The sequence below is a fragment of the Polyodon spathula genome, chromosome 3, assembly GCF_017654505.1.
Source record: "Polyodon spathula isolate WHYD16114869_AA chromosome 3, ASM1765450v1, whole genome shotgun sequence".
Classification (NCBI taxonomy): Eukaryota; Metazoa; Chordata; class Actinopteri; order Acipenseriformes; family Polyodontidae; genus Polyodon; species Polyodon spathula.
The window spans coordinates 77,624,586-77,641,688 of record NC_054536.1 but is presented as its reverse complement, the minus strand read 5'-3'; the positions used below and the strand labels follow the sequence as shown (position 1 = coordinate 77,641,688).

The 17,103-nt window shown below is 33.4% G+C and overlaps 1 protein-coding gene across 1 annotated transcript in view; it reads left to right on the top strand.

Annotated features, from left to right (window-relative positions):
• Positions 1–2,018: 2,018 nt before the first annotated feature.
• The window catches only part of LOC121313432 (suppression of tumorigenicity 18 protein-like), a 98,767-nt gene continuing 83,682 nt past the window's right edge, over positions 2,019–17,103 (top strand). The window contains exons 1-3 of the mRNA XM_041245957.1: positions 2,019–2,185; positions 4,119–4,242; positions 14,731–14,893. Coding sequence (XP_041101891.1) covers positions 4,123–4,242; positions 14,731–14,893 — 283 coding nt within the window. The 5' untranslated portion in view covers positions 2,019–2,185; positions 4,119–4,122. The remainder of the gene's footprint in view (positions 2,186–4,118; positions 4,243–14,730; positions 14,894–17,103) is intronic.

Sequence of the window (17,103 nt, the reverse complement as noted above, 5' to 3'; positions counted from 1 at the left end):
AATGCTTTATAACTTTAAACACCATAGTAACCATCACTCTATCTACACACTGTAAGGAGTTATAAGCTAATTTTACATTTAACCTTAAGGAGAGGGCAAAGGTCACATGCAAGGTGATTTTTGGATAGAGCATATATGGGTTCCTGTCTGTATTCTATAGTAACCATAGATTTATGGTTACTATGTGTGTCCAATAGTAACCATAAATCCATCTGCACTTTGTAAGGAATTATAAGCTAGTTTAACATTTGAAAGAAGATTTTGAAAAGTTTTTAAAGAAATGTGTGAGACGGCCATCTTGCTTTTCGCACAAACACCATTTTTTAAAAAGTCAATTGTATTGACAGGGATGATGCTTGTCAACTTCAGAGTTAAGCAAATAAACCCTTTTTCAAATGAAGCGGTTTTAAGTTTAAGAATGAACCGTAAATCTGGCCGCCAGCTTGTTTTACAAAAGAACATCATTTTGCCATATGTGAAATCCATTGTCCCCAGGAGGACACCTACCAAGTTAGGAGTTATTTGGTTAAATGGTTTGAAAACAGAAGCAGTTTGATGTTTGGGCGCATTTTGGTGAATTTGGTGGCAGCCATTTTGATAGTAAAATTTATTGCAGCTTCTGCTTTGCAAACTTTAAGCATGTTTGGTTGCTAATGACATATATTTCAGATCAGTCGCTTCACCGCTTCCCAAGAAGATGATTTTGAAAAGTATTTCCAAAAAAATATGTCAGGCCGCCATCTTTTTGCTTCTGAACTGTACTCTAAAGTGATGATTGGTTACATCGTGTATGAACAGGAGCAGTTTACATTTTTGGGAGAAAAAACAACAATAAAAAAAAAAAATATTTACAATAATAATGGGCTTCCCAAGCCAGCTTGGAAGCCTAATAATAATGATTATGATGGAATCAACTTTGCTAACCATATTCCTTGTACTATATATACAGTATATAGCGTCTCACTCGCAGTTCTAAGAACTACATTAACATACACTGTTGCACTCTACACAGCATCCTAAATCTTGGGGCAAACTTGGGGCAGCTGTCTTATTTAGGACCTTAACTACATTTGTTTTAAGACAAATGAATGTGTACTGTGCCCAGTATGTACTTATCCTGCTTTAGAAAACCAAAACTCAACAGACATGCAAAGATTATTTCTATCTAAAAAAAAAATGCAAATGTATGATGCAAATGATCTTATGTTGCGTATATGACTGCTTCACTGTACATTTCCCTTCTGTTGTGATCTTTTGGTTTGTTAGAAGTTGTTAATGTCTTACTTTGTGAAATAACTTAAGATATTTAAATGTTCTTATAAAGCAGACTATGTGTACTTCTTGATGTCTATTTTATGTGTTACAACTGGCCTAAAATGTGAATTTACAATAAAATAAGTTTTAGTCAGAAATTATGTTTTAAATTAAGTATTAACTTTAAAAAAAAGTGTCTAAATTTGTATTTATATTTCAAACTTGTAAGAAAATATAATTGTAACTAAGTATTTTGGAATGTCTTGATTTAGTGAAATATAGTAGGCTAGTTTAACAATGATTATTTTTCTTTTTTTTTTTTGTTTTGTTTTCTAACTCTTATTCACACTACAACCATAACTGTTAAATGCAGCTTACAGAGAAAGAATAAAAGGTATAATTCTTGAGGTTTACAGCAGAGAAGGAAAGTGGCCTAACCCTAACTTTAACTCTCACCCTAAACTTACCACAACACATATTTTAATTGTCCACAATGACACCCAGTTCTACTTAGGATCCTATTATTACATTTCATTAAAACAAAAGAAAACAAAAAAGGAATAACAGATTGCCTGCATTTTCATTTTTGTGCTTGCTAGTACAGGCAATAGGAACGCAGTAATTCTTAATTTACATAAATTACTACTGTGGTGTAAGGCAACGAAGTTTTTTTTTTTGTTGTTGTTGTTTTTTGGTTGTGAAATGTTTTGACTAGTAGGAAGTCCTCTGTCAATCTGTGAAAACTGCCTGATGAGAGCAAACTGAAAGTTGAGAAGAGAAGTTTGGAAGTTCAGGTCACGTGGTTTTAAAGTTGCGGAAAGTTTTATTGTTAAGTTTTTGATCTGTGCTTTATTTAAAAGTTGTTGGAACAAATTTGTCTTCCGCAAAAGAAACCACACCCTCAGAGCAACAACTGCTACAACTTCACGAAGTAAGATACTTTATAAGATTTAGTTTTTTATGTTTTATATTTTACTTTACCTCCGTTTTGTTGAAAGCAGAAGCCCAGAAATGTCAAGCAGTGACACTGGGACAAATGATGTGACAAAACGGAATGACAGAGCAGATTGTGACATTGATATTTCTAAAAGAAAATGTATGTTACTACTTCTTTGTATTTTATTATTCGGTTATTGCCTATTAGTCCCAGAGTATACGTGTATGTATTTACGTGTCGGCTAGTTAGTTAATTGAGAACATGTACAGACGCATAATAGAGACATATAAATATATATATATATATAATATATAATAATAATAAAAAAATTAATAAATCGCGAGAGATATTTAATTATTTAGCGCTCTCTTAAAGAAAAAGCTTACTGAAGAAATGTTCTTTGGACCCAATGTATTATTGACATTATGATTATTAATAATAATAATAATAATAATAATAATAATAATAATAATAATAATAATAATAATAATAATAATAATACATGTGTTTGCTGTAAGGTTTCGTGATCCACAAGACAATCATCCTATGATTATTTTCTGTGTGACAAGCAGCATCAGTTCCTGTTACGATTTTATGATTTGCGAAAAAAAGTTTCCAAAGTTTTGCTGTTTCGCTTTTGAGATTAGTTGACATAGGAGTGGGTGAACAGCAGGTGATTTTTCTTCTTTTCTACAGCATATATAATGTGTGACACTTAAAAGGGCGGAAATGGTGCACTTTTGAAAAAACGAGTGCATATCTACGATACATTTCACTGCAGTGTTAAACTGTCAATTATTTACCTTATCTCTGGACCACTGTACTGTTTCATTGTTGTCTATTGGTGTTTATTATCATTTAATATATTTTTTTACTGCTAGAAAATACCCTCTTAGTTTTACCTTTGGCTAATGCTTGTGTAATCGTTTCAACTGCTTAGAAATGTACATCAGTGAAAAAAAAGGGTGACGGGTAATTAACTTCAAATTATTTGATATTCTTTATAGAAAACAACTGTCTTCATCATCTATAATCACAGTTTATATATTTGCTTTATCTTGGTCAGTTGTACTATAGTGAGGATTGCACTTGGTTAAGGTAAACTAAAAGTTTATAAGTTATAGAAACTGATCACTCGTTCTTCTTAAGAACCGGTTTGGTTTGGTTTGCTTGGGTCTGTATAAGAAGAGGGCAGGCACTGGCAGAGTAGGTATATTGGTTAAAAAATGCTTTGTTCCTTTGATTAGAAAATAAAGAAGTGAATGACCTAATGTTATTAATAAACAGAAACACTTTGTTTTCAACTTCTGTTTCACCACAGGGTACGTCTATGACGCTTCGAAAGTACCAAACTTTCCAAGTTGTTTGTCATGTAACTATGTTTTTCTGTTGATGTGCAGGCTTCATTTCTTGTCGATTTAGATAATATGGCCATATCATACCCATATTATAGCCACAATCATCTTTCTGGGAATCTGGACCATGTGATCAGCCATTAAAACAAAATAAGGCATGCTGTCAGATTAATTCTCACAAAAAAATGTATTTATTAATTTGTGTTTTAATGTATTTATTTATTGTTTATTTTTTTACATACATTTTAATATATATTTTATTAGATAAAAAAGTGTCCAGTTAAAGGATGGGATTCAGCCTGTAGGGTTATTAAAGAACATTCTCATTAAATGAATGAAATATATGAAGTGTGTGTGTGTATGTGTGTGTGTGTGTGTGTGTGTCTCTCTCTCTCTCTCTCTCTCTCTCTCTCTCTCTCTCTCTCTCTCTCTCTCTCTCTCTCTCTCTCTCTCTCTCTCTCTCTCTCTCTCTCTCTCTCTCTCTCTCTCTCTCTCTCTCTCTCTCTCTATATATATATATATATATATATATATATATATATATTTATATACAAATGTATTTGATTTTACAGAAACATGGGGAAAGGAAGCCTGAAAAGGTTCAGAAATAAGTCTTGTTCAAAGTATAAGGAATCCAGGGTCGTCCAGAAAAGGAGAGCTGACACCAAAGTTGCAACTAAGAAGAATTTCACCAAGGTACCTTATAATCATCTTTTTTATTAATTTTTATTTTTGGCGCATTGATTTAATAGGTCTGCTCTTTACTGTATCTGTTATACTGGCAGAGTCAAGAAACTGACAATAGCAAATGATTAATGGTCATTAATCACACAATCTCTGATTACACAGATATTCCAATATACTCTACAAGGCTATAGTTTTTTTTTTTGTTTTTGTTTTTTTTTTTAAATCATGCAGTGTTCTCCACTAGATGGAGTCTCTCACCCAGTAAACCCTTTATTGTTTTTATGGTTGTTAATTTTAAACATTTTATTATGCAGTTTATGTATGTATTTTATTTGTTTTATTTCTTAGTGTTACCTTACTGGGAAAGGTCCCTTGCATCAAAACATTAAAAAAAAAGGAATATTAGCAACAGGAGTGATTTCATCAGATTTAAATATAGTTGTAATAAATGTATTTTTTGAAGTACTTCAAGGATAATGGGAATTATAGTACAAGGTTTTTTTTTTAGTAGGTTTGAAAGACGATATTGGAGTGTTCCTTTTCAGGTTGAAAATAAATATAGTACATAACACTTTCATTGGAGTAGGTAAATGCTTATGACTTTCAGAAGGAAACAGTACTCTTCTGCAGTGGTTTGAGCTTTCTGCGTGGCATTCCACAGAACAGGAAACACAATGTCAGTTTTTATTCTTCAGTTGATTTGCAGTTTTGTCAGATTACATGTAAATTGTCAGACAACTCTTAATATATTAATATAAACAGAACTGATGACCTAACCTCTCTGGTAAGTTAGGGACGCTAGTTAAAGTGGGCAGACAAAGAGAAATAAACATGCATAAAATGTTTTACACTGGTCCTTCGAGACATATTAATAACATTGGGCTTGGTGATGAGATTAAATGTTTCATATAAGTTAATTAAAGAAAAGTACATTGTTTAACCAATTAGCAAAATCCAAGAAAGAATTCCAGTCTAATACAAACAATACTTGTATGAAGTTATATATTTTATACAGTGCTTGTAAATATTGGTAAATCCATATTTGAAATGGATAGCAGGTTTGATACTCATTTATATAACACAATTCAAAATCAGCATGAGGTCTGATATGTTGATTATAAATAAAGACAATAATCGTTGTTCTGCTTTGAAATCCTGAAAGCTTCTGCAGGTAAATCTCGTCCTGGATTACTGGGGTGAAGTGCTGCAGAATCAGCAAAATCAGTATGTTAGTTTGATAATGAGGGCTTTGTTCTCTGCAGTGTAATGGGTTGACAACTAGATGTCTTGACCCCGCATGTATGCACAGGGACCACACCGTATTGTTTAGTTAGTTCTCCAAATGAGAGCTGGGTTTATTTTGTTTGTTTGTTTTATTAGCAGTTGTTTCCCCACCACACTGTAAGAAAAATAAAACCAACACCGGTTTTAAACTGTAAATCAGGACTCCAGCCTGATTGTTTACACTGCCCTTGACCACATCACAAAAGCGCCTCCACGTGTCAGCAGTTTAACCCTTAGATGCCCATTTATTCAGCGCTTGTCAGGCGCGTCAGGTCCAATTTATTTTGACATGTGCTGTTTATTTTACACACGCTGTTTAATTTTTTTTTCAGAGTAAAACAGGTTTAAAAGGCATTGAATCGCAAAAGTACACTCAGTACTGCATCTCCAGCCAAGCCCCACCCCTTGTTCGCTGTATTTTTCTCATACCTCTTTCTAGGCGTGCATACTGATAAATCCTCTCCTGATCACTTGTTTTGTCACAAAACTCCTCAATAATGTGATCCAAGTAATTATGTAATTACTATAATATCTAAAAAAAAGCTCTGCAAATGTCTGTGATATTCACAGAGGCAGCTATCACCTTTGTTTATGTCCATGTTATCTCTCATTCGGCTCCTATCAGTCTCACTCGGCCATTGTAAGGTTTTCTTGTTTTTTTTCCGGAGAAACAAACGACTAAAGACCTGTGCTTGACATATTTTTGACTGGAAAGGGAAAATTGTAATGTCGGACCTGGACCAACATAGGACTGCAAAGGGTTAAAAACAGTATGCAAATGTCAACGGTGCTCAGTCACTGAGGACAGTACATCAAAACAAACCCTCGTGGGTAAGCAGCTTGTTATGTGATCATGATTATGTTTACTCAAGGCTGTAGAGTCCTATTTTACTACAGTATACATATTTGAGAAGCGATTGTCTCGTGAGGGTGCCTAGATTAACCGTTGTGCGGTGTTACATGTAATGGCCTTTGAATTAAAATGACATTACACATTTTCACTTACAGAGAACCCAAAATACATACCCTCACAATGCAGTGATGTTACTCCGTGTCTGATTACAAACAATGCAGTGTTTCCTGCATCATTGCACAATCCACGCTGCGTACGTGCCTAATCATGCGAGATGTGACCAAATTCTAATTTAAAAACAGCTTAATTGGCTATATACGTCATTGTACTTGATCAAGCACTATATTACATGTAGTCAGTTTACCCCGAAATAATTCTTATAAGAGGATTGCTTGATTCTTACAAGCTGATTATTTTACACTGGTTATAGGAATGATTGTGCCCTAGTGGTTTTGATCACTATGTGCAGTTGATTCATATATCAGTGATTCTTATAAACAGAGTGCACTGTACTCCAATTTTATGTACTTTGCCAAATACACATTCCTTGAAAAAAATACAATACTTAGAATCACTTTAATACAAATACAAATTAGTAGTTGTACATATTGCAGCCTCTTATTCATGCCAACTTAATAAAAACATGTAAAAAGATATTATGCTTGTCAATAGCATATGTATGTGAAGTACATGTGCTAAAACATGTATTTAATTGAAATTCCCACTTCTATAACTCATGATATACTGTATGTGTTAGTTGATGTTTAACTTAGCATATTATAAATATAATATGGTAAATAAAATGAACGGTGTTCAAGATGAAAATCTTTATGCTGCCTCCAATTCTATTATCCTTTTGTTTGAAAGCTTGTTTACCTACTGTAACCTACATTGATGGATACAGGAGACCACATCCACAATCTGATGCTAGAGTCTCTCAAGTCTCATTATGTTGTATAAGCAGAAGTAAAAACATGTTATGCAGAGGGGAAATGTAAATGTTGAATGTGAAAGCAGACCAGTGAGGTATTAGTGTTGGTTTGCCAACTTCTATTTTTAGCACAGCTGCAATGCTCGCTCAGTTTTTTATTCAAAATGAAGATGCTGTTGTTTTTCCATGAAAGACAAAAGCAATACTTGTATGTAGGGACTGCCTGCCAATAGCAAAACCAATATTCAAACTGTCATTCATTCTTCTGTCCTAGTATAATGCAAGGCTTGAAAAGTGTGACAAGTGTATCGTCCCCTGCAGAGATGCATATTCAGGTAATGGTGATATAGTGTCAGCACATCTTATGTCACATTTGGAGTTCTATAGCTAGAAAACTGCAAATTTTGTTTAAACATTTTAAGGCTCTTGTGACGGGACAGCGTCGAGACAGAGACTCAGAAGCCAGGAATCTGCAGTTTGAGCACCAAAGTGTGCATTTAATAAACAAGATAACACCAAATACAAACAAAAAGGCCACAAGGCCAAAATAAAGGGTTAAACAAAACAAAAAAAATGTAGGCTGGGCATTCGCCTTCACTACTTTACAAAAACAAAAATGTGTAGAAACACAGTCACAGTCACAGTCACCATACTCCTCTCCCCAAATAGACCCCTGGGCTCTCCTTTTATGTGATGTGGCTTCTCCCAGTTAGCACTTAATCATTCAATTAAGGAGCAGCCACATCCTCACGTTTTTGGCAGGGATGGGAATTAACCCCATCCCTGCCAACCACCACCAAATCACCATAAAACACTATGCTATTTACAGACAGAGTACTTGCTCTGCCAAGCCATTCTTTAGAAAGTTAATAAGAGTATCTGAATCTGTGGATATATTGTCTTTCTGTATTACCCAGTACAGGGAGGTACAGTATAGTAAACCTTAATTTATGGAGAGGGTTGATCCCAGAGTACTGTAAGGACTGGTTTTGGATTCAGCCACAACTGGTCTATAAACTAAACTGTCTAACATCTTATGTAGTGCTTCTGGATGGATTAGTAGACACCAGCATTCTCCCAGCTTTTAAAGAGTAAGTAGCGGGGTTCTGAAAAATTAATATTATATGACCCCACGTGTTGCTACAACTGTTTAAATAATGTACCTTTATTTTTTCATTGTTAACATCCTGACAACTTTTTACACTTACAACTTTAAAGTCTGTTTCAAAGCTCTTTTCAAAGTGGCCACTCTAGTGCACTGGGGTTTGAGATCTGCCTTCTAAATCAGAGCATCTCAAACCCAGTCCTGGGGCTCCCCTGTGTCATCTGGTTTTCATTCCATCTGAGATCTCAATCACTTATCGAAACCCTTAATTGAACTAATAAATTGCTTAATTAGACCTTTTAATTTTTTTAAATAGTTGCATAGTTCAAGTTACATATAAAATGTTACAAATAACTTGAAATATGCAACTGGTTAAGAGCTAAAAACAACTAAAAATGTATAGTTAAGCAAATTATCAGTTCAATTAAGGGTCTAGTCAAATAGAGATAGAGACAAGACAGAAACTGTTTATTGCTGTGAGTTCATCTTAAGGAGTGCATACTCATTGCTACTTACTTTTGTAACTACAGTGAGTTTCCCTGGGGGTTTTGAATATGTTGCTGTAAAATTAGTTTTTTTATATATTATAATATTTTTAATTTTTTTAAAAGTGTAAGACGAAAATATAAAAAGATCTCAAGTTTGTTTCTTAGATGCCAAGCAATTAAGAGATATATTTGCCAAATACTGTATATTACTGGAAATTGGATATTGACAATCTTTAGTTTTGAAAAGATTTGCAAGTAATTTCTAGACTTGTTACTTTTTTTATGTGGTTCGTATTAGTTAAGTAGTGCCACCCTCTAGAGTTCAGAATAAAGTATTTCAGTTAAAAATGATATATTTAGTATCATGTCCAGTGGACGTATAGATACTAAAGTTTCATATTATATATATATATATATATATATATATATATATATATATATATATATATATATATATATATATACATACATACCCTCTATTTGTAACAGTGTTATTTCCCAATGTGTTAAGTGTTAGAAATATTGTTTGATACACAATACTTACATGGCAATGACACCTCTAGTGAGTGTGCTAATTAAAAATCTGCTGAATTAACTGAGTTAAGGCACAGGGCACTAATATTTATGACTCCAACTCTAAATATTGGTTCTCTTTGCCTTAACTCAGTTAATTCACCTTTTGGCATCTGTGACAGAGAGTGGAACAGTGTGCCCGGACTGGATGGGTTGGCAAATCATTCCAGGGAAAGTCAGAATTCGACCATCCAGAAAGGGAGCGGAGTCAATGTGGGTGATGTGGCAGTCGCGGATTGGAGGAAAAGGGATTGTACTAACTACCAAAGGGGGCGTGACTGAGGGTATATCAGGGGGTGTGGCGAAGCAATCTGTTCCTTTTGTTATGTTTACAAAAGGACCTGTAAAGGAGAACCAACTTTAAAATAGCCGTGAGTGTTTTGTGTCTATTAAATTGTGACGGTTCTCATTTATAGAAGGCTAATATATCAGGGAGCTGTCGCTACAAAGCCAGCACAAAACCCCAGACTACACTACACTACTGTTGCCACTCTTCTTGTATAAATTCACCATTTGCACTAGGAGCACTCACTATTGGACTGGGGATTGTGTATGTGTACAAAGTGCGTGTTATTTAGTATTACTATTTTGGGACTGAACCTGTGGGTTTTGACTGGGTTTTACACATTGCTGTGTATAGACAGTCTTATTATTTAAGCATCAATAAAGCTTTGTTTTACTGTGAACTGTTGTTGGGTTGTCATTCCTGAGCACTGCTTCACCTCTACACCTGCACACTGCAAACCACATTACCACAGCAGCACATTAATTCAGCTGGGGATTCCCTGCAGTAAAATAACTACATGGAATACAACTACAGTAAAATTACTTTCACTGTTCAGATCATTAAAATACAATACATTGGTATTTAAGTTTCATTAACATTTAACTTGTACACAATTAGCAAAAGCAAGTGATCACTGAACACTGAAAAAATAAATCACCCATAAATACTGGGCATATCACATAGATTTTAGTAGAGAACATGCAGCACAATGGTTTCCATTTTGAGGCTTTTCCCCTTCAGTTGCCCTTTTGTGCATATTCCAGAATGTTACAGAGTTGCAAACCTGTTACTGGAACTTTATAAATCTGTCATTAAGTTATTACTGTAGTACATTCAATTTGGTACTCAATTAGAAATATTAATTTGGGTAGCATTTCAATTAACACTAAACTAAGTCACATGCAGTTGTGTAGATACAAAGGATATAGTTGATTGACGTAGATCTCTGTAATCATATGTGCTGCTTTTTAATGTGGTGTGTATATATATATATATATATATATTAAATATATATATATATATATATATATATATATATATATATATATATATATATATATATATATATATATATATATATATATATCACGGTCACAAGTGTCGATTAATTTCTATATACGGGCATAGTGTTGTACAGTGATTATTTTACAAACAATAGGGTGTTTATCAGACTCTGAGGGAAAGACATGCTATAACACAAACTGCATTAAATGTGAACCCTTACTTTTTTAGATGGAACTGCATAACTTCAACTTTTTGTTATCAAAAAATGTTATTTTGTAAAAAATAAATAGCAATTACAAACAAAACAAACAGTTACTATGTGCGCATTAGAGCTTATGATATTATAACATAGATACAATTTTTGTAGTAAATAAAGACATAAATTGACTTTAAAAAGTTAGATAGCAAAGAGGCTAAATTTCTCCAAAATACAAAATAAATAGATCTGAGCTAATATAATGGTAGTTAATTTTTTTCAGAAGCTAGGGATTACTTTTTGTGCTTTGAATTTAACAAAGAAGAAAGGTATTGCATACTAAAAATTCAGTTTGATTAAATACAATTTTAAAAATGCATTCAGAAAGAAATACACTGATTAATTTGGGGCCTACTGAATGTATTTCTGCCTGGATCCGTTCAATGTGTGGCAAACACGATCCAGATTAGTTTGGAAGAATGAACAATGCAGTGCTACTTTAATCTGAGGAATGAAATTTGAGGTGTTTCTTCATTTTATCCCTTGCCAAAAAAAAAGAAAATAAATTTTAGCTATTATATATATATACACACACACACACACACACACACACACACACACACACACACACACACACACACACACACACATATATATATATATATATATCGTTTTATTGGAAAACTGTGATCACAAAACAGCCAGTTTGCTTTCAGTTTTGTAATTACATTAGGGTCTTCAAAAGCAGTCAATCTGCAATAATTACATAACATATTAGGGTTCAGCTGGTTAAGTATACTGTACTTAGCACATTCTCTTGTGAGACACTCGGTCCCAAGGTCCCAGTGCTGTGACTGGAATACCTATTGAAGGAATACATGATCTGCCAACAGCACAAAGGAACGAGTGTGTGTTGTCTGGCTTGTGCAACTGAAACATGTATGTTCTTTTTGTGACAGTTCAGATTCGTGTTTCATTTATCAAAGAAGGATATAGCAGTACAGATCACCTGGAGATTGTCTTGCTGAAATTAAACAATATTTCCAAAAAATTCAAAAGAATAATTACAGTAAATCCAATGAGTTTTCACTCACAACCACATCCATGTTGGTGTTTGGTGAACTGGGAAACAAACCAGCCTACCACAGACTAGATCGCTTTTACAAATGTCAAACTCTTTTAAATCTTAAGTGAAAGATTTATAATTAGGGCCCACTGTCTTTAACTGTAGTTATTGCCTGTTGTCCAATACAAAATAATCGCATTTGTTTTAATCACATATTTAATACTATGTACATACATTATGGTACTGATTTTGCAAAATGTACATTTCTGTTAATTTTCACAAGCTGTGAGAGGTGCTGCCCCCCATTCCACACTGAGTGTATTACATTAAATAAAAATGTTACCCTTTCACATAACTGCATAAAATGTAAAAAGCAATGCAATTTAGCAACACCAGTTTCCATTATAAAAACAATACCTAAAGTCAGTATTCAAATTTGCAGAATATAGTGCTCGGTAAGGCCCTATAATGTCACAGTTCACTTGCAAATGAAAATGCACAAAAGCAACTATAGAGCACAGGTTTTTTTTTTTTTTTTTTTTTTTAATGCATCACAGTAGCTTGTCTCATTCGCTTTGTTTTTGCTGCATTTTGTTCATGTGAAATTGGAGGAAGTGCTGTGTAACTGCACAATAAAAACAGACTGATTGGCATGTGAGAAAAAATAAAATAAAAGAATGTGTGACGGGTAAGTGCATTAATTTGTTATATATATAAAATGGGAATTGATTTGATTCTTAATAAAGTGTGGTAAAATGCGACTGACGTGTATCTGGATAACGCATATCCGAGTGCTGACTGTAATGTTATTGTTATTATTATTATTATTATTATTATTATTATTATTATTTTATTATTATTATTTTTATTATTATTATTATTATTATTATTATTTCAGTAGTAGTGTATATTAGAGCTGATTTTTTCAGTGCTACACATTATTATTATGTAAGAGCTATTTATGCAAAGTGTTTATGAAGACAAAATAGATGACATCTTGCTTGTGACCCAGTGAAATGTCATCCTCAAACAAACATATTTCAGAATCTAATAGTTACACATACAGTCTCTTCTGTTCCCATTAAGCATTGAGGTAAAAACAACTACAGCTGCTGAAAAGAAAAGAGCAGTGTCCAAGTTGCGGGAAAAAAATAAGTTTTGTGGAAGACTATGAAAGTCTACAAAAGTGCCCTGTGGTGACTGGCAATGGTGTCACTCAGTTCCATGCACTGCAATCATTGCTGAACCTCATGGGATAATGACTGGAGATCAGGACATGGCCTCATTTGTTCACTGCCCTTTTTGTGAAAAGAGTTTTGCAGTGAATAGACAGCATTTTTCTTTGTGTAGTTGGTAAAAACAGAGAGCAAAGTTAGTCAGCAAGTTGCATAGCTCCTGCATTCTGACTCTTCAAACCTCTTTTGTACCAAGTTTTGACAATGTTTTATACAGTGTGTGACCTTGCTGGGATGTTGGAGGTAGGAGCTTTAACAATTATTAAAATGTAACATATTTTTTGTATTATGTAATAATATCAGAAATATTAAGTTACAAATAGTACAAATTCTACAGTGATATTATATTATAGCCATGAAGGTAGCTATAGTTTACACTCTTAATAATTAATCATACCAGAACAAAATTAGAAGTGCCAGTATAGGTTTCTAATTTAAGGAGTGGATTAATACCTGCTAAATCTAATAATATTCTTCTTAAGAGACTGTAAACTTAGTTATTTCAGAAAACTTCAGTGTGGAAAATGTGATCTGTTTAAGTTTATGCTTTGTGTGTGTGTGTGTGTGTGTGTGTGTGTGTGTGTGTGTGTGTGTGTGTGTGTGTGTGTGTGTGTGTGTGTGTGTATATATATATATATATATATATATATATATATATATATAACAGGGTTGCATTATTATTATTATTATTATTATTATTATTATTATTATTATTATTATTATTAATTTTTTTTATTTTATTTGGCAGACTCCTTTGTCCAAGGCTTTATCGTAGTCTAATGTTTTGCATTCAATATTACTGTAGTTGTATGTTATTTCTTAAATTCTTAAAATGTAATATTTAAACTTCCCTCTTATCCAGGAAGTGTACAGCTAAGGAGTCGCCATACAACCTTTACTTTATCTACCAGTCGAACATCCATAGCTGGCTGTTCATTACCTGGAGGCAAACTGTAGATACTCAGAAGTTATTTGCAACAAACAGCCAAGTGGTTTGTCTGGAAACTAGGCTAGAGATCAAAGGATTGTTTTGATCTCTACTTAGCATATTTGTTGAACCTCAGTGTTCTCTGAAAAGTGCACATGCTTTTCAATGATACAGAAAGCAGTCTTTATCCTTCCTTTTCTGGTTTTAGCTTGGAATGTAAATAGTTGCTCTGCTTTTGAGTGACAACTGGATTTATCAGCTCTTCATATGCAGTTGCCTATTGCTAGTAGTCTCTCTGATATACACCACTAGTGTATATTGAAGATAATCCTGATCAGTCTTCTAATAGTCAGTTTGAAATGTCTGACACCCAGATATGACACATTTAGTTATTGTAAGCCAGTTGACATATATCGAAAAACCAAGCTGTGCCTTAATTTACTGCACTTGTATAAAAGATGTTACATTTCATTTACAATGTTCTAGGGCAATAATTAAAAATAAATAAATAACTAAATAAAAATTTCCCACCTTTTCTTCCTAATAGACAACAGTGAAGGCAGCAGACCCAACAGTTGTGGCCAAGCCAGCTGTTAAATCAGAAAGCAGCTTAAGAAGATCAAGAAACCTGGAGAAACCTGCAGAGCCACAGCAGGAAGGGGAACAGGAGGAAGACCTTTGCAGCAGCACTAGTGAGTCCTCTGGGAAAGGTAAGGAGGAGTGGAATGGTAACAGAGGAAGCATTCTTTCCACTCTCTAATAGTGTAGAAAGTCCTTGATGAGTAGTGCCCATGATCTTCCCCTCCATTCTTAAGTGGGATTCATGTCACCACAATGGTCAATAAAGCTTTCTCACACTGCTATCAAAATGAGAAAACCATGCAGTTTTAAAAAAGTGAAAAAACATTGCCTATGCTATCTCTGGCTATGGTGTATTCACTCTTCCAGAACATGGGTGTCTACTACATCAAAGCAGATAACAAACTGGGCCACTTTGGTGATGTAAATGACTGTTATGAGAATGATGGGCCTGAAGAATGGGTTTGATCCTGCATCTCAGGACAGTGGGACAAAGGAAACGCAGCTTACAAATGAAATTCACTGGTGGACATCAATTACCAAATGCTGCAATTCAGCTGCGTTTAGCAGTTCAAAGAATATTCAGAGAATGTCTGCATGTTATTTTTACGTTGTGTATAGCATTGGCAAAATAATATTGTGGGTGTTACATTAGTAGTTTTCTGTATTGACCAAAATATTAATATACAGGTACAGAATCTCTCTGCTTTTGCAATACATTATTATTATTATTATTATTATTATTATTATTATTATTATTATTATTATTATTATTATTATTTTGTCAAAATAAAAAAATCACACTATTTTGAAGGAAGAATTTAGCAGGCATTCAGGTAATGCCTTGCTTAAAAGCTATGAAATGTGCAGTATATATTCGTAGCAAACCATTAGAAGTGGTGTATTTGCATAATACCTGTGTGCATTGAATACAATATTTACACAAATTACCCAACAGAGGTCAGCATGTAGCATTCAACTAAAGTGTTGCAAGCTTAGTGGATGGTGTAATACTTTAATTCTACTTTTGTAGTTATAAAATGATGAACAAATGTTGCTCACCATTAATAAATCCACCTGTGTCAATGATATCAGGGTCTGCTGGTCCTCATGTACAGACTTTTCAACTCTCCACAGCCATTTGTTTAGTGTTATGTTCCAGTTTACACTGTTTTACAGTTAAGAAACAAAAGGGGCTTATAAAAATAATGCCATAGGAAGATCAAATCATTAAGAACAATGTACACTACATCATAATACAGTATGTTAAACATAAATCTGTAGTAGATAGATATTTACGTATAATTAGTAGATGCAATGATGCATCTATATATATATATATATATTATATATATATTATATATATATATATATATATATATATATATATATCCATCCATTTAAACGTATATACCATAATTCAACATGGAAGTGTATGCCCAGTGTATAGTATATAGGGTAAATCTACATTTCCCTGTTAAAGACACCCTGATTTCTGATTTCAGGTAACTGTGGAAACTATAGCTACCTTCATGGCTATTTTTTTTAAATATGTAAACCCCTAACATTCCGGATTTGCACGAGTCTAAACGCAATAGAATGAACATGAAAGATGTTCAGTCTGTAACAGAAACAAATAACTGTCAAATGAAATCACAAAATGATTTTCTACATTCCACTTTTAAATATGTAGTCTGATAAAACAGACTAATGCAATATTTTGCAGCTGTAAGCATTATTTTAGAAATGAGAAACACAGGTGATTTGAATTGAGAGAAAGACTGATCTGCTTAGGTCTCATGCTGAATGAGTTTTTATTCTTTATAAAACTGTGTTTGGGAGTAAGCATCTGTTCTCTAGGATAGTTAATATTGGAGTTGGTTAATGTCCCCCTTGGCCATCTGCGCTCAATTTCCATATCTGTGTTTCTTTGTTTTTTGTTTATACAAATGAACTTGATTTATAAGTTTTTTTTTTGTTTGTTTTTTTGTTTGTTTGATCTGCATATTGGTGCATTTTGCTACCAAAATGTGGTTGATAGGCAAATTCATTAGACAGACAGAGATGTATCTTTTGAATTAAAGACAATAGTAATAATTGAATAGGGTTAACAAGTCTCACACAAAACAACTCAATAGCATGCTGCATTTATTTTTATTACATTTTACTTTGCTTACCATTTTAAGTAACACAATACAAATATAAGTGCAGAGTATTGCAAGAAAGAAAGGGATTTGTTAATCAATAGACAACACAATTGCATGAACTGTACACTGGTTGCATAGAATACATGCTTCTTCTTATAATTGTGCTCCTATTGCAAATTATCTCCATTGTATGT